General features: G+C 40.9%; 1 protein-coding gene across 8 annotated transcripts in view; it reads left to right on the top strand.

Annotated features, from left to right (window-relative positions):
- The window catches only part of TMEM131L (transmembrane 131 like), an 83369-nt gene that overhangs the window by 28381 nt on the left and 38461 nt on the right, over positions 1-16527 (top strand). For all 8 annotated transcript variants that reach the window (XR_012660301.1, XR_012660302.1, XR_012660300.1 and 5 more), the window contains 4 exons: positions 7338-7409; positions 8332-8455; positions 9515-9631; positions 11643-11753. Coding sequence is in view for 5 of the 8 variants with exons in the window: in XM_075090970.1 (XP_074947071.1) it covers positions 7338-7409; positions 8332-8455; positions 9515-9631; positions 11643-11753 (424 nt within the window). In the remaining 3 variants the exon portion in view is untranslated. The remainder of the gene's footprint in view (positions 1-7337; positions 7410-8331; positions 8456-9514; positions 9632-11642; positions 11754-16527) is intronic.

A 16527-nucleotide genomic window follows, 5' to 3' on the forward strand; every position in this document is an offset into this window, starting at 1 on the left:
AAACAAGACTCCTTTTTTTGGTTCCACAAGTAGTTGCAGGTTCAGCTTAGGCCACATGGGTGCCTGATTTGCGTGCCTAATTCACTGATAACCCTTATTGTTCTCCCAGGTCTGTGCTTGGGGTTTTCCTGGGGTTTATATACCTTTTGGTTTTTTAAAAATTTCTGCCTTTTTTTTTTCCCCTTACTCAAGCAGACTGTCCAGGATGCCTAAAAAAATAGAGGGTCCCCCTGGACCATCTCTAGATAGCATTGGTTGTTGCTTGAAATTTTGAAAGAAGACGCTTCAGAAGACAATTTAAAATGAACTCAAGTCATTGTGAATTAATTTCTTAATTTAGTACAGATTTCAGTTATTTCAGAAGTTGAGGACTGATTTATGGGAGGGAATAATTCCATTCTGCTGTTAAACACGCTTTATTGTGCTGCTGCTGCTAAAATACAAACCACAGGCACATCTGGAGAAGAAAGCCCTTTTTTTTTTTTTTTTTTTTTAACCAAAGCGCTTGCTATAGTGCTTTGTGCCTCGCTGGTTATCATCTCCACTACATTTCTTAGTGAGTCTTATTTCAGTTTTTATCGTGGTCCACATTTAACTTCTTTGGACATTTTTCAAAGAGACTGTTTAGGTGTGAGGGTAGGGAGAAAAGCCTTTTTTTTTTTTTTTTTTTAAAATATTGTGTCCTTCCATTTACATCCCGTTGAGGAAATGTGACTTTATAAGCACTATACTGTGAGTTTGATCATTGCGATTTTGTTGCAGTTTTGTAGTAAATAAAACTTAAGCACTATTGGCTTAGGTAACTATTCTGCAAAGGACTTGTATAAACATCGTTGCAGGATTTCATAGGAGGAGGGAGCACAGGCACTGAGAGGAGAGAAGGTAACCCCAAAACGCGACTAATGGCAGCGGAAACATGAGGGCTAGAGGAGAGGAACAGAGGAGGCTGCTCAAATTGTTGGAGGAGAGCAATGCACAAGGGGCCAAATGAACGTAGCAGTGCTAGGCTTACCTACCTCTTTAGCTCAGTAACTTTTACGTATCAGTCCATTGAAACTTTGTGAGCGGCTCTTGGCTGTATGCTGTTTCGCCAACTTCAGAAGTTTAAAAAAAAAAGGAAGTGCTAGACCTGCCTGCCCCCTTAAATCATGGCTCTGGCCATAAATCATGGGGTTTGTTTTGAGTGAGAGATTGTCTCATCCATTTTACTTAGCTCCTCTTCCCTATTTTCCTGTAGCCAAAATATGTAAAATAGCAGGCATGCACACACACAGGTTTTTTGCTGGGTGATACCATTTTGGCCTTTCCTAGTTCCCACAGTCTTGGGTTCAGACCCTGAAGTACATAGCGTAGTTCAGAGGAAATAATGACCACCCTTCTTCCACAAGCAGCCTAGTTCTCTGGTAAGGCATGTAAGTGAGTTCCTAACGATGGGGATGTGTTGCCAATCCCCAAACATTCAGAAGCAGTGAGTCAGTCCTCCCCCTTGTCCCCAAACAGTGCGGTGCTAAAAATACTGGAGTTTTTTGACTTCTAGGTTTCTAGTGTTTCACATTTTTGTTATTTTGCCTGTTGGATTTTTTTCTTAAAGAAAAAAAAAATTCACAGACTGGCTCATATGTTACTGATCATCTGAGTGTTATGTAGGTGTGGGGCTTCAGGAGAAGTCCTGTAAGTCTCCAGAGCAGAGGTGGCAAGCATGGCAGGGCTGAGGCCATGGGGAGCTGTGCTTCTCCAGGAGCTGTACATGTAGCTTGCCCGTGAGATGCATTGCTGCAAGGTAAACTTATTTTCTGACTTCTGATGACTCCTTCTTCTTCTAGGAAAAAAAAATGAAGTTTGGTTACCAAAAAATCATAATCTAATTATGTTCCTGTTTGTTTTTGGCAGAGTTGCCTCGATGATAAACAGAAGTTTTAATTTTGTATTTCCAAACAATTTTGTCACCTCTTTTTAAAGCTACTGTCTTCCAGGATCTGCAGTTTAACCGTCATAACTACTGCTTGGTGCTCTAACTGACTTTAGTAAATAGGAGGTTGAGAGAAGAGAGGGACTAGGTGATGTGATAAACCAAAGCTTTGCATCAGCTCTGCAGAAGACTGGTTCTGCTGCTGCTGGGATCTGTTTCGCTTTTGATGTTAACTTTCTCTTAGTTAACGGTTTTCATTTTTCAAAATAATTTCTTTGCTTCAGCTGTAATCAGAACTATTAAAAGTATTTGGGTTTGGCTGTCTCTGTACATGTGAATCTCATCCTCTTAGTCTGCTTTTTGTTTATCAGGTATAGTCTAGAGGAATGAAACTAAAATGAGTCAGTAAATGAGGGGGGTTTAATTTCATTTCTCTGTTTCAGTTTATTGTATAAAGAATTGTGCTTTCCCATACGATACGTACATGCTTTCGTATCTCAAAATCTCATCCTGTGGGTTCATTAATATTCCTGCACTGAATGTAAGAAGTGCCAAGATGCCCAATGTAAATCAAATTTTATCAATAAACTGAAAAATAAAGCAGTATTGCCTAAAGCAGATTCACTCAAAAAGGACCTCTTGTGTGTTAAAGAATCTGGTCGGTTTTGCCTGCTGCTTCCAAGAAAACCCTGCAACCATAAAGAAAAAGACCTGACAATAAAATGCCTTTCTCCCTGAGTTGGTTTTTCTTCATCTGCTGTGAACAAAGGGCACAAAAAGGAAGGATGACAAAAGGGTCCCAAGTAGCAATTACGTTTATTCTCAACTGCAGATGTTATCTGAATCATCTGATAACATGCATCCTAAGTTAACCTAAAGTAATCCATTAAAGTAAAGAAACAAAGATACAAGGAAGACTTGAAGGAGCTAATAGAAGAAAAAGGGACACTGGGGTAAACTTTTCCAGGAAACTTCCCTTTGCTTCTGCTCAAATGCAGCTTATTCTGCACATTGCTGAGTGCTTTGCATATATAACTAGATGAATTAACTCAGTTTTGAAGTTTTATTCAAAAAAAGAAAAAGGTACACACAACCAGACACCACCAACACAAACCCCAGCAATTTATTCAGAGCAGATTTGGCCTTTTGTTTGGATTTTTAGGAGAAGTACTTGTGATTTTTAGCTAACAGTATTATTCATATCTCACTAGAAAGAAAGATCTTTTTCTGTTGTACTTTGGGGGAAGTAAAGGTGTCTTTGCTATTTGGAACAAATGTTTGTGTATAGTATACATGATATATAAATATTAGGGTTTGGGGCTGTAAATAAATATATTAAAAATCATACTGACCTAGTTGTTTATCTGCTTTTACATCAAAGAGTAACAGAATTGAAAAAAGCAAGGGAAAACAATTTCAGCTATGTATTTAACAGCATGCTCAGCATGTGTGTAGTGAGCATCCCTGTATTAGCATCCCCTTTTGTTAGTCCCACATCAGCAGGACGCAAAAATGTTCTTTCCTGGAGCAGGAAATGTTGTAAAAATCTGGAACTTCTACATGTTCCTCTGATGCCCTTTTCCTCTTGGGCTTCTCAGTGGAGGGCTTAAGATTTTACAGCTCCTTCTCCTTTTAAAAAAAAAAAAAACAAAAAACCAACAAGAAGCCCAAACCAAACCTGCTGCTCTAGGGTGATGTGTTTCTCTGCTTGCACAGGTGATTGAGGGTTCTTGCATCTCTCCATCCTGGTCTGCTCCCCTGGTGTCACCCCTCTTCCTCACCCCACCTTCGCCTCTGGCCCCTCTTTGTGTGCTCCCCATCCACCTTACTGGCACCGGGGATGCTTGCCAAGGGGAAGTGTGCACGCTCAGGATGTCCCCCTTTCTGCTGGATGTTTTGTGTGAGTCCGGGTGATGAGCTGGAGCTGCGGGTCTTTTAGGCTGACCCTCTCCTTCCCCTCAGAGCCTGCCCCCCATCTTCCCCCTGCTCTGGGTGACTGCGTGGAGCCCTCCCTCTCCTCCCTAATGTTTCAGCTGTTCTTATTCTTTCTGGAGATGGATGGTTCACGCTGTCAGCGTTTTAAATACATTGTGAGGATGGAGAGGAGGGAGGGTGTTGAATTGTTAGGCTGGAAAGTTGATCATGGGGCCAGTCAAACTAGTTTTTTGGTACAAAGGCAATTGCTACTAAGTGTGTAAAGTAGTTGCTAGGAATTCCTTTTCCTCTTCTGTTTCTTGCTCCCATTTCCCTCCAGTTCTGTTCACTTGTACTTAAAAATGTCCTCTGAAATGTTGGAATTGTCCTGCTGTATCAAAATTTATCATTCAAAAGTTGGTGTTCAACTGATCTTGCCTGAAAAAACAGAGAGATGCCATTGAGTGCGGAGTCGGCTTTGTTAGCATGCTTAATGTGATGTTAGCTGATTTTAAAAGCAATTAAAAAGTAGCTGGAAACCTGGCTCTTTCTGTTACAAAGAGGACTGTTTCTCCACATTTGTTGTTTCAAGGCTTCCATTCTTAAGCTGATATTTGTGTGCCTTTCTCAGGCCTGTAACATTCTCATGAAATGACCCATGTAGTTTTTTGGACATGCCATCTGCAGCCAAAAGAGAAATTTTTGGTATAATTTGAAGTGCATCTATTAGTGAGATGAGGTTCTTTAAAAAAGAAAAAAAAAATAAATTCAGAAAGTAAATGCTTTGTTTTAAGGAGTGACTTCAAGTTTTAAATGTCTTAAAAAATTGCCTTTGACATTTATTTCCCTTTTGGATCCCCGGTGGAGATTTGAATGTGTTGAATTGTGTTTGGAGCACGGGGATGCAGAAGGGAGTTCTGCCAGCTTCCAGCTGGCGTTGAGAGACTTGTGGTAACACATTGGAGAATTACATTTTTAATATAGATGGGCCTGTCCCTTTCTTTCTATAGTAGTGGGCTTTAAAATGCATCCTGGTTGTTCAGGTGTGATGGACAGAATGATCCCCTGCCCATTCCCACTGTTCCAACCTGCCGTCTTCTCCCTTGGTGGCAGAGAGAACCCCAAAACAGTGGTGGATCTCTCTTTCCACTAGTCCTGCCGCTGAATAAACTCAGCGCTCAAGTTATTTTTTTGGCACTGCTTTGGGCCTGCTGCGAAGCGGTGCAGAAGCCCTGGAGCTGGCCACCACGCCGGGTTATGAGCACAGCACCGTAGGAATGTGGCTTTTCTGCTTTTGGGGCCAGGCTGGGGCTTGGAGTAATTTGGCAGCTTTTGTGGGGTGCAGAGCAGAAGCTGGATGTCATGTTCCTGGGTCTGCTGGGGAGCGGTGTGCAGGGATGCTCTGAAATTACCTCTGTGCTTAGGAATCAGCTCAGAGCTTGCAGAGTTTGTTTGCTGAGACTTAGCTTCAGCCATCCTAGGTCCAGGCTGCCTCCTCCAGAAGGAATGGGATGGCAGCCCTGGGATCCTTGCTGCTACTGATCTCACAGGGCTTTTCCCGTTTTCTGACTAGTAGAGGGTTGGCTGTGATTGTTGACTGAATAGTAATACAGTGCATTTTTAAGAACCAGTGCTACAGCATGGCCTTGTTCACCCAAACCGAATGAGATGTGTTCTATGTTCACAGCCGCATTTGCACCCAGTGCATTGGGTGCCTATTGCAGAGAGCGAGGGCTGAGAGGAAAAGAGCTGATGCTGCTAGAGCTCCCCAGAAGGAAGATTAGTAAGCCTTGGAGAGCCACTGCCAATTACATGAATTGGCACAGAGGAGCACTCAGCTTTTTGCCCTTCTCAGCAAAGGTTTTTCTGGTGGGAAAAGCTATTTCAGCAGTACCTGTAAGATGAAACTTAAGCGGTGATGGGGTTCAAGGTGATACTGTAGTCATAAACCACTGGCGTAACTTTTATTTTGCTATATGTGTGTGTGCACGTAAGAAAAGGATTTGAGAACCCTTAAGAAATGTGCCTTCCCCCAAATGTCTGGAGCTTTTACTGTGGTAGGAATTTTAATTTGTGTGTTTACAACAACAGTACTCAGGCTTCCTTTCTGGGTACGTCTCTGAGGCTGACTTTTGGAAGGGGAAGCAGGTGCTGGCTTCTGCAGCGTGTCTAGGAACGGAGCAAGAGTTGGCTGGGGCAGAGACAAGGTGGTTGGAAGGAGACTGTCACTCACCCAGACTTTGTTGTTCTGCATCCTCTGTTCTTTCATGATTTTCTAGCAGCTCCCCAGAAATGCTACCTGGATATATTGCATTCCTCCTGTTACAGCAGCAAGGGCGTTTGCTCCCTTGTATGAGAAGTGTTTTCATAGAAGTTGTGGGTTTTCATAATAATAAACATGATTTTTCCTGACTGGGTAATAAATTACGATGTCTATATTGGTTTAGAATATAACAACAGAATTATGTAGGTAGTTTAATGTATTAAAGGTATAATGTTACAGAACTACATTTTTAAATTGGGGACCAATTAACTGTACTACCACACATTATGCAAAGCTGCTGGGTAACTTACGAGACCACAGTCCATCCCTCCCTTCTCAGACTCACCCTTGCTAGGATGCTTATTAGCATCATCCAGTAAAGATGAAACCAGTTCCGGCTATGCAACATGCAGACTGCTTCTACAGAAGTTTTTTAAAAGCATAGCACTGGGTACATAGATGTAATGAACAAGTGCTGGGCTTGTTTTTTACCACTGTGGTTGCTGGGACTTGTGGAGGACAAGTTTTAGTTGAGAAAGTGGTGAAAATATCCTGAGATTTCTGTTATAGGGCATGGACTCATGTCAAAATAAGCTAAAAATGTTCTAGAACTGATGGGATCTTTATTGTGAATTTTCCTAGGGCAAAGGAAAGATGATGATGTGTGTGTTCCACATTATTTCTTACTGTCTTTTGCATATAAGAAACCAGTTGGCTTTTGCATTAAAGCCACAGCTAGGCAAGCACTTCTTTTGATGTCGGCTTTTGCCCAAGCTGCTATTTACCCCTCTACCTCTGCCGCTCTCAGATGCGCTCATACCAGTGCTTGTGTGAATGTCAGACTGACAAGACTGGGGATCTGCTCCACACTGACGTAATTTGCATTCCCCAGGACTCTCTTAAGTTGTTTTCCCTCTGTAGTTCACCGCGCAGCCCCATAAACAGGTGTATTAGCATGACCGAAGGGGGTGTGTGTGCAAGGAAGGGAGGTTGTCCAAGCCAGCATTGCCTCTAAAATGGGATACTTATCAAACTGCGCTTCTATTGGCATGAGCTTTCCAGCATGTGCTGTTGTATGGAAACCTTCTTAAAAGGTCAGTCTTATGGTGGCGAGAGGAATGTATGAAAAGATTTGGAAATAGAGTGGGTTCAGAACATAGAGTCAGAGCCTGTAATGTATCTTTCTTCCCTGCAATGTGTAGCGTCATGCCCACTAAATATTAATTGTGGCTTCTTTTCCCTTTTTTTCAGCTTCTCAGCAAAGATGGCTCCAAATGGGAAGGCCTTGCATTTTCACCCATCAGTTCTGCATTTTGGGATGCAGTGAGTATCTTACATTATTGTTATTTTGATTAATAATGAAGCAGGGAGGAACAACTATACTGGGCTACATTTGGGTAAAGAGCGTTAGCTGAGATCATGCCATCTGAAAAAGAGAGAAATAGCAATTGCCACAGAGTTGGAACTGTGTTTCTTGCCTTGCAATAATTTGTAAGTGAAAATCAACGTAGTTCTAGGAAGGAGGAAAGGGGAATAGGGAACCATAACACGTTCTGGGTACATTTCAGGTGATTCTTCATGCTGGTTGTTAATTTTTTTGAAAAATTGCCTCCTTAGTTGAGGGGGAGCTTGTTGCTTCCTTTAACTTCTGAAAATAAAATCCAGAAAGTCTCAGGCAAAACATACTGGTAGAATACTTGAGAGGTTTTTGGTTTGTTAACCTTTGGTATTTTTTTTTAGTTCTCCTCTAAGAAAACTTTAAAAATTATTATTAAATGATAATCAGCCTTTGGTCTATCAGTAACTGAAAAGAAACACGGTCCCCTTGTGAGTTGAAGGAATGTTTCAGAGGATGCACAGAATGAACATATAAAATGCTGGGTTTTAGGACGTATCAGCTAAAGCAAAAGGCTTAAGAGAATTGTTGCTTTAGCTGACAAAACAAGACTTCGGTTATTTAAGCTTTTTCATTCAAAACTTTGTGCCTTGTAGGGGTTGTTTTTTTCTTAAACTCCTAGTGACTCAAATGAGTTTTTGCTAAGTACACCTCTCATTCCAATGTTACTTATTTGTCTTTGTATAGCAAAGGGCAAAATTTGTTTGGCATGTTTCCAAAGAATAATTACAACTAGGAAATTGTTGCAGACCCACATGTTTTAGTGATTTGTGTTTGTGGCTTTTTTTGTGCATTGCCTGTGCTTATAAAGTGAATAATTTCTTTCTCTTTTTCCCCCCCCCCGTTTAGATTACTGGGGTTACCCAAAGCTAAAATGCTGCATGCCTACAACCCTAGCAGAGATAGAGAAGTTGTAGTGAATTCAGTGTTTACAGCTACTAGACAGTTTCATGTGTCTCCTGCTCATAGCCGGGTGAGTGTTGATGTACTTTTGGAAACTATGTAGTGGCCAAGTGCCAAGCCTTCGTGCTTCCTTTGGCCTAAGCTGTTCATTCTGTGTTTTCTCTTCGTGCTTTTTTGTAGGACCTCAAACTTTTTTTCTGTTTTGCTAGCTTTTTTTTCTCTTTGCTCACTTCTACCTAGGCTGGTAAGGGAGAAGACACCTAAAACCTACAGTAGGAAATGTGTTTTACAGTACCAGAGAAGAGAAGAATTTTTCGGTGTTAAAGAGGCTGTTTAAATCTCATTCTGCTCTGTGCAGCATTATGCAGTAATCCACAGGCATGTGGGTATTTCATAGCCTTGAATTTTCAGTCTTTTGAATGGTCTTGCATATTCCTCAAAAAGAGCTGCAGTGAAATGTTTTATGCATTTGGTATTGGAATTATGAGCAGAATTGCCTTATGATCTAAGGCCATTATTTTAACTCTGAATTTTTTTAACGATGTATAACAATATAACGCACATTAAGAATCTCGGTTTGATGAAGCCTGGATTTTATCCTCTGCTGATGTGCAAAGGGTTTTTATTATACTTTCATCCGATTTGTGTTTTTACTATGGCTGAACGGGTATTATTGTGGACATAAACGTCATTGTTCTTTCAGTTAGACCTATTTGGTTACTAATTGTGTTGCCCAAGTTCAGCGTTGACTTGTTTGACTATATATCACAGGGAGGATTGATTCACTTCATAATAGGTATCTATATGCAGGGAAGCATTTTTGTGCACGCAGAGGCTGTTGGTGCTGCATGATTTAACCTCTCGTGCAAAAAGGAGTCCGGACTAACGAGGCCCTAGCTGGCCAAGAAGCTCCAGCCATAATATGGCGAGTTGATGGGTGGACTTAGTTGTCCTCCATAGTAAGAGTCAAGAGTTGTGGACAGATAAAACTTCTCAGGGCTGAGGTTCTGCTTAGTGGGATCTACAGATAGGGGTGTACATGTGGAAATGTCTGTTGGGCCCTGCGACTGAACGGTGGGTGTTGTGATCACTGGTACCGAGCAAGCAAGCTTCTTTGTGGTCTCTGCAGGTGATTCCAGCAATGGGAAAAATTTCTTTCAGAGTACTCTTCCTGCCAACAGAAGAAGGCAGTATTGAAAGCTCATTATTTATAAATACCTCATCTCATGGAGTACTTTCATATCAGGTAACTAATCTTATTTGTAGCTTGAGATTTGGATTTACTTGTGTTTTAAAAAGTGATTTTCATACATTCTGAACTTAGAGATGTTCAAAGCTCATTGAATTCCTGATATAAATTAGGTGGGGTAATATTTACAATTCACCCCTTTTACCAGATCCTGCTAGTCTCGTGATCCCTCATACATGTTTATGGTTAAAATTGCTACTGTTAGTGGGGCTACTTACAGTAGTAAAACTAGGTGTGTTTGTATATCTGTAGTTACAAGATCATAGTCCTGTCACTACTAGCTGGTTTCATGTAATGCTGTAGTCTAGACTGCACTGTGCTGGAATACATTCATCATGGGAAACCTATTTAGCAAATATTTTAGGTGGTTTTCAGCTACCCTGCAGGCTTTTATGTAAACACATTGGGGATGTAGGACAGGGTGAGAGGTTTAGGCCCTTAAAACATGAGAGTTGAACTAATGGTTGTGCATTAAAGCCGTCTATTGTCAGATTAACTAGTGAGTTCAAGCAAATCTTAAGCTTTTTTTTTTTAATTTTTGGAAGAGACATTATATACTCCAAAATCTTTGCTTTTATTAATTTGGTAAAGAAAAATCTAACTCTGAATTCAGTGATTTAAAAACAATGCTAGCTTTAATCAGCCATCCAGCTATTCCATTCACGTACCTTGATACTGTGCTAGAAAACAAAGCTCCTTAAATTGAAGCATAGGTAAGTTCAATTGAAATACATGTTTTTTAATAATTATATAGTATTTATTAGAGGTAATGCCACATTTAGCAGGAACTTTTCATCAAGGATGAGGGAAGAGTGTGTTATAGAGTGATTGACCTTTTTTTTTGACATCTCTCCTCTCCTTGCACTCATTCCTGACCCCTTGATTTATTGCCTGGTCAGCTCAGCCAAGGCCTTTTATCAGTTTGTGTGGAAGCAGTTGTCAGTGCCACCAAAAAATCAGTTTGTCTCCTGTTGGACTGCTGCTAAAATCATAAATGGACTGGCTTTCATAAATCAGTTCACCAGCCACCTGAGACAGAGGAAGTAGCTGCCCACGATTTCAGCCTGTATTAAATTTAAGAGTTTCAAAATCGGGCATAACTTGAGTGGTCGATGCACAGTTACAGTGCCCTTGAGAGCCCAAAAGCCTTGAAACATGTTCGATGTTCCTAATGCATTTATGCAACAGTATGTACAGAGATGCACCCAAATGGAGAAGAGGTATCATTATAGTAAAATGTACTTTGTAAATGCCTCCATAAAAAAAAAAAAAGCATATTGCCTTTGATCTGATATTTTCTATCTGTAGTCAGATCTTCAGTGAATATAGAATGCATTGTATTATCCTCTTAATTAAAAATGTGGGGTTTTTTTCTGTTTAAAAAAAAAAAAAAAAATCTTTGCATACAAGTGAAAAACCCCACGGCAATTTTCTTAACCTCTAATTAATATTTTATTTCCCCATTATCTTGCATTTCATTGTCGTAAACTAATCTTGGTGGAGTGGAATATGAATGCAGTAAAAACATTCAACTTGCAAATCTTATAGTGCTCTGAAAACTGCGGACTTTAAAAAACCAAAATGATAAAAAATGATTTTACTTAATTTTTAAGGCAAAGCCATTGAATTCGATATGCAATTGGACTAGTAATAAAGTTTTTCTGGAAATTACTGCACTGCCAGATGGTGATATGTATATTGTAATTGCCTGAAGAGTAGTAAGAGAGTTTAGATACCTTATTTTTGAGATAACCTGATGTGCTGCTGGTAGGTGCTTTGTTTTGTTTTTGTGACAGGGCCTGAATGAGTGAAGTTGCTACAGTACCATTCACACGTATAGTTACTTTCCTCATTGGAACTTTATAAATTGTCTTTTAAAAGCATCTAATTTGAAAAACCAATCTGTTTCTTGAGAAGATTGTTATTATTAGCAAAACAGTTTTGTATGTTACTGTGATATCTGAAATACTAGGTGCTGATGAAATGACCTTTTTTGTTTTAACACCAGGTTTTTGGAACAGGAACTCCGACATCTTCTCCAGAAGGACCTAGAGCGCAGCTATCAGATGCCTACTTACTGCTTCCACACATGCAAAACATCCAGGCATCACACACACTGGTACAGTATACGTTTCAAATGGAGATGAAATACAAATCTTCTTAGACATAAAAGGCTTTTGTCCTCAGGTTGTTGGGATGCAAGGAACGTTAACAAAAAGTCCAAGTACCAGTTACTGCAGGAGAGAGGTTGCAAGATGCAGGACTGCTGTGATCAGCTGGTGTTTCGGTTTTATGAGACAGTCTTTGGCATTTAAACTATTTCCACTTGTTCTCATTCGTGCTCCTGTGGTGTGGTGTCCTCTCAGTTGTGCCGGCAAAAGTATTTGTGAGGCCCTGCTCTGAACTAAACTGGAGAATTGAACTGTCCTGAAAAAAATAACTTTGTACTATAAAGTTGGGGCGGGGGGGAGGACACTGTTTTGGTTGGTTCTGTTTTTCCTTCAGACCTGTTCCCAACACCAGTTCAGAGCAGGTACCACAGTTAAAAAGCATGGCATGCTGCGTAGATGGGAACAAGAGCTGGGAGTCAGGCTGGAGTATCCCCTCCTGCCTGTATCAGTGCTGACGGTAACAGCTTTGCTGACCTCAGCTTGACTAAAGCGGGGAGCTGTGGAGAATACAGCAAGGTGGATTTACAAGGCATAACTGTTTCAATTGAAAGAAGCTTTAACAATTTCTATCATTTGGTTGCAGTTGCAGGTATTGTCATAGTCTTCCAGGCTATACAGAACCTTTCAAGCAGATGACTAACTGGAAAAATTGACCTTTCAGATTTCCTTCTGTATTGTACACAGATTTAGGTTTTTTTTTTTTCAAAAACATGTTTAGAATTTAATCTTTTACCTAAATGTGAGCTGCGTTGATTGCCTTCATGATGTCTTCTGCTGTTCTACCTGAGAAACATTCTCAGCTTAGGTCATATCTTTCAGTCTGCTATGTGTATGTTAGGTCAATCTTACCCCTAGCCAAGGATAATGCACAATTGCCTTATCTTCCTTTCTTTTCCTCTGTACCAGTCCCTTTCCTGTAACCACACAGGTGTGCTTTCTTGCGGGCATACACAGATGGACTCTTGCAAAGGAACCAAAAGTCTTCAGGTTTTGTAATTTGGGGTGCTAGATGTCGAACTGAGAAGGGTTCTTTGGATGCTGTTCATCACATGTCTGCATCGTCATATCTAGCTCGATGGGTTGTTGTCAGCTACTGTCTGAAGTTTGGATGCAGACTCTGCTGCTTCACAGTTCTGAATTCCTGAGTAGAGAAGTTTTGGGGAGCATTTGACATTTTCCGTACTGTTTAGTGAGGAACGTTTTCCTATGCTTTATTTCTCTAGAGTACAAGCCTGAGGTCATGTTTGGCAGTTGTGCATGGTACCACCTGGCACCAGTCTTGTCACAGGACATGAGTTGTGAGAGAGTGTTGACTCAGTTCTCCTAGCTCTGGGTGTGATTTTCCTGTGCCGGGCCATAATTGTGGAGTTACTCTTATGTTCACTGAATGTTAGCAATTTGGACAGCAATGATGCAGCAGAGGGACAGGCTCCTCAGCTGTTGAAGGTGGTAGACAAGATCTAAATACTGAAGAGGAGCTTATGGCTTGAGTTTGGGTTCCTTTTAGAAAAATGTTGCTCTACAGATACCTGTTCTGTCCAAAAGTGCCTCCTTCAGTTCACCCTACTGATACTCTGATCCAGATCTCATGAAAATTGGTATGATTTTATTTTGTCCAGTTCATATTTTAGTCTCAGAAGCTGTGCAAGGAAGAGAGGCCTGTGAGGTTTGAGTGAGTGACTACACGTGTGCAAACTTAAGGATGCATAACTACTAAACATAGAATGGAGATTTGTAGTGAAAAAGCATTTAAAACAAACCAGTTGTACTCACTTAACTGTGCACATTTGCTTTCCCTTGCTTATTTTTAACTGAAGTAAAATACCAGTCTCAGTTCAGGGTGGCATAAGCCTCATTTACATATCCCTTGTCATCTTGGGATGAATGAGTTGTAACCTTGGGCAACAATGTCTAGTTTGGTACCCTAAAGGTATCCTTACCTCTGAAGTCTACTGATACTGCTTGGAAACCTGTGAGAAGGCTGAGTGCTGCATAGTATGTGTCTATTTTTTGCCTCTGTTGTCTCCTGTTTTAAAGGTGATTGTGTTTAAGCTGTTTGGTAATACTGACATCCTTGATCGTCAGGGCCAGAAAGGTAACGTCACTTAGTCCCATCATGTGCTTGGTAAAATGGCTTCTCAGAACTGCTGGAGGCATTGTTACCATAACCCCAAATAGTTGTTCTTCCTTTGGTGGTTGGAAACCTACACCTGACTTCCAATCTGAATTGCTTTGTGGCCGGTTTGTATTTCTTTAAGATACCCATTTATTTCATATAACTTCTCCTGCTTCTGATGCTTATACCCCGAAGCATTTGTAGGTGGCATTGCATCTTTCAGCGTTTGCTTTGCCAAGCTGAATGGTCGGTGATCTGTAGTGTCTTCTTCAGTGATGGGCTGCCTGTTTCTTAAGCAAATTGACAACTCCTTTCTGCAGCTTCTCCGATTTGTAAAAATTTCTTTTGAAGGTGAATGGCCAGAATTGTACATAGAGATATGGATGACCTTTTGCCTCTACAGAGTAATTATGTTGGAAATACAATACATCCCTGGGGATTATAGATGAAACTTTACCTCTACAGTAGTATTTCCATTGGAAATACAGTATATGACAGGTTTGCGTTTGCATTTTTTTGTGGAAAATGATCTGTCATTGATTTTGTGGGTTGTTTTTATCCTTTAATAGGCAAAGGTGGGCAGGCCTTTCTTTTTTCTCCATCATTCACCCAGGGTTTTTTTTTAGCCGAATTGCTTGTGATTAATAAGAAAAAGAAAGACAAAGTTGCCATTTCTACTGCTGAATTTCACCTCCTTTCTGTTACTCTTTTCAAAGTTTCAGCTTTTGAAGGGTTCAGGATTGGCGTGCTCTGGCTGTGGTCCTGGATCCCAGGATTTCTGGGCTCCTGGCTCACTCACTGGGAGGGAAGAAGAGCTGTGTCCAACACTGTGAATTCATAGTATGTCCACGTGGCCATTCAGCAGTGGCTAGTTACCACTAAGCCGTAACAGATGGTGGAGCCCATATAGGTCATCTTTGTTTATTCAGCTTCTGGGTGTACTCTTTGCTCCAGTTGCCTGCTTTTTGGCATTGTTTAATATTTGGATGGCACTAACTGGGCAGCTACATCACTGCCTCGTTGTTTTCAAAATGCTGTACAAACACACTGGAAATGTCAATGGAATAACCTGCAGGGTGGAATGTCGTATCATAGGAGACACAGGCATCACTTTGCTGACTTCCCAGAGGAGTTCGGAGTTTATAAACCAACAACGTGGGAAATACTGCAAGTACTGGCAGGAACCAAAGTCTCCTTAAGCTATGTTTTGTGCCAGTGGACGGAGGAGCAAAGAAGCAAATGTGTGCAAGTGGGGTGCTTGGGTGTGGAGAAGGAAGGTAGCACAGCAGAGTTTTCTTGATGTGCCATCCTGATAACTGCCTGCAAAAAACTGATGAAACTCTACTGAGTCGTTATTACAGGGACAGCTTATTAACACCATTTAGAGTGGAAATAGCTCTTTAGAGCCAGGGACTGTCCAGGACAGAAACTCTGAAGCATCACCCTGCCGGAAGAAGGGGAGGCTTGTTCAGAGTTTGTTCTTTTTAAATTATACTGTGGCCAAACTCCAGGAAGTGGTTTGAACTCTACAGTCCTGATAATGATGCAAGGATATCTCTGTGAAAATCTTGTATAGAGCCATGTCTGATTGACAGGGCACCTAAGGCAGGATAAGGAATTCTTCCCGTAAAAGTGACCTTGGGTCTATGATTGCTTGCTGGCTGTTTAGCTGCCCTGTGCCAGCCGTCCTGCTGATGCTCCGTCTCTCTTCTGATGGATGAATTATTTCATAAGTAATTGCCTACTGTACCGTCCCTTGGTGAGATTCCTAGACCTTTGCCAGGAGAGCAGGGCTCCTTGCAGATCAGATGGTTCAGGTTTTTAGGTTTTTTTTGAGAGGCATCTGTTTCTTTAAAATTTAAATGTAAGGACTAACGAAATCTGGTAAGAATTTCATCCGTGTGGCTTCTATCAGGCTACCCTATTCAGTTCATATAGGATTTGTGGGTCCTGAGTGTGTGTGTACATGTAAGCGTGGATGCATGTGTACCAAATACAAAATAGCGGCACCAGGTGATGAAGTGGCAGTGGTTGTACTGCTTTGCAGCACTCTTTCTAACTTTCCCCCTTGCACTGTGCCTCTCACTTTCAGTTCACCTCTGGTGCAAACGTATGCTGCATAACTCAGCTCTCTGCACAGATTCATAGGCAGTGATATTTACAGTATAAATGGAGCACTTCCACTGCTGGGAGATGTGGCCGTGGTCCTGGGTTTGTCGTCTTGGAAACTCTGCTTCTGATAGGATTTTCTTCTCAGATGCTTTATCTTCTCTTTATGGTTAACACAGCTGTCCTGCCAGCATTGTAAGATGGTAGGCATGACAGTTACGCATCTGTTGTCTGCCTTAGATAAATGAAAAACCTTTTCCTTTTCTGAAGACAGCTTTACAAAGAGAAATAAAAAATTCCCATAGAAAACAGGTCAACATCAAATACACCCTAGTAACATTTTTTTTTCACCATTAGCAGCTTCAATTTTAAGGTGAAAGCAGTTTCCCATGTAGACCTTTGCCAAGTCAAGTTAAAAAAAAAGGAAAAAAAATATGATTTAGCTGATTTTTTTTTTTTAATGGGGGTGTGGGGTCTTAAACTACTTTGAACTACAA

Source organism: Phalacrocorax aristotelis, chromosome 4 (assembly GCF_949628215.1).
Source record: "Phalacrocorax aristotelis chromosome 4, bGulAri2.1, whole genome shotgun sequence".
NCBI lineage: Eukaryota > Metazoa > Chordata > Aves > Suliformes > Phalacrocoracidae > Phalacrocorax > Phalacrocorax aristotelis.